The sequence below is a fragment of the Nestor notabilis genome, unplaced genomic scaffold (assembly GCF_000696875.1).
Source record: "Nestor notabilis isolate BGI_N333 unplaced genomic scaffold, ASM69687v1 scaffold17382, whole genome shotgun sequence".
Taxonomy (NCBI): domain Eukaryota; kingdom Metazoa; phylum Chordata; class Aves; order Psittaciformes; family Psittacidae; genus Nestor; species Nestor notabilis.
Genome location: NW_009917152.1, coordinates 2,557 through 3,814, shown reverse-complemented (window position 1 = coordinate 3,814; position 1,258 = coordinate 2,557). Strand labels below are relative to the sequence as shown.

Sequence of the window (1,258 nt, the reverse complement as noted above, 5' to 3'; positions counted from 1 at the left end):
CAGGAATGGGCATGGGTGCCCAGGCTGCACAGACTGGACTCCATCCATCAGGGTGCAGGGACGGGGTGCTCCTTCTCAAGGGGACCCAGCTCTGCCTGTAGCTGCTGGAGGCCCAACTCACACCAAGGCACTGTTGTCTCACCTACCAAAACAGCCCTCCATTCCACCCCACCATGCATGTGTTACTGAACCCAGGTGCCCACCAAATGCTGGCACTCACCACAAAGCAGAAGCCGATTGCCATCATCTTCAGGGTCCGGGGGCCATGGTGCCCCTGCAGCCCTCGCTGCTCCACCAACTGCTGCGCGATCACGTCGCCAGCTCCCATGAGGGTCCCTGCAACCAGAACAGCCGCAGGGTCAAGGCGAGACCCCACAGTGCCCTGCTGACAGCAGGTCCTCCTGCCCCAGTGCTGTCTCTGCCTGTCTGCAGCACCACTGCGTGCGCCCCTTCTGCAGCACAAGGCCTCCTACAGCAGCCAAGCACCTTGGGCCGCCCTCACAGTATCTCTGGCCAAAACTGTGCCTGGCTGTGCCACCTCCCCATGGCCCTCACATGGGACTGATCCATCCCAAGGCCCACTGTGCCTGTGGCTTTTGGGGCAGAGCCCACCGGACTGCTGCGTGTGCTGCTGGCACAGCTCCTTGCCTTGTTTCAGTATCAGTGTGAGGGACCTTCTGCTGTGCGCGTCCCCCATGGGCTGCTGCTCAGCTGGGCCTTTGGCAGCTCCTGCTCTATCCTACACTCTTGACCTCTTCGACGTAACTCAACTGGCCCTGTGCTCCTTCCCCTGACCTTCGTGGGCTCCATGCTTATTCCCCTGGTCCTCACAGGATGGTTCCCAGGCATACCTCCAGCCCTGCTGTGACTCTGATCCATTCTTGGAAACCCTGAACCCAGTAAGGCTTCATCTTGGGTAGCAGCAGCTCCAGCATCCCCCTTCCTCCTGCCAGCCCCAGCTGTGCTACTGGCCCAAAGCCAGCCCTGCCCAGAAGGTCTCCATGAGTGAATCCTCATGGGCAACGGGTGTCAGGGCCTCGGGTGCATCCCCAGCAACACCCAGTCCTCCCTCCCAGAGCCATCGGTCTCTCTGTGACAGTCCCCAGCAGTGCCATGGGGAGCAGATCCCAACCAAAGGGAACAGACCTTGAGCTTCCTGCAGGCACTGTCCCCAGCCAGCACACACGAGGGGAGAGTTATGTGCCTCTTCTCCCAGCCACATGGACCAGGGCCGCAGCATGGCCCCTGGGAGCCTGCA

At 61.4% G+C, this 1,258-nt stretch overlaps 1 protein-coding gene across 1 annotated transcript in view; it reads right to left on the bottom strand.

The window, feature by feature from the left end:
• MPV17 (MpV17 mitochondrial inner membrane protein) overlaps nt 1–343 on the bottom strand; it is a 3,482-nt gene extending 3,139 nt beyond the window's left edge. The window contains exon 1 of the mRNA XM_010024958.1: nt 221–343. Within this exon, the coding sequence (XP_010023260.1) occupies nt 221–328 (108 nt within the window). The 5' untranslated portion in view covers nt 329–343. The remainder of the gene's footprint in view (nt 1–220) is intronic.
• Nucleotides 344–1,258: the final 915 nt, after the last annotated feature.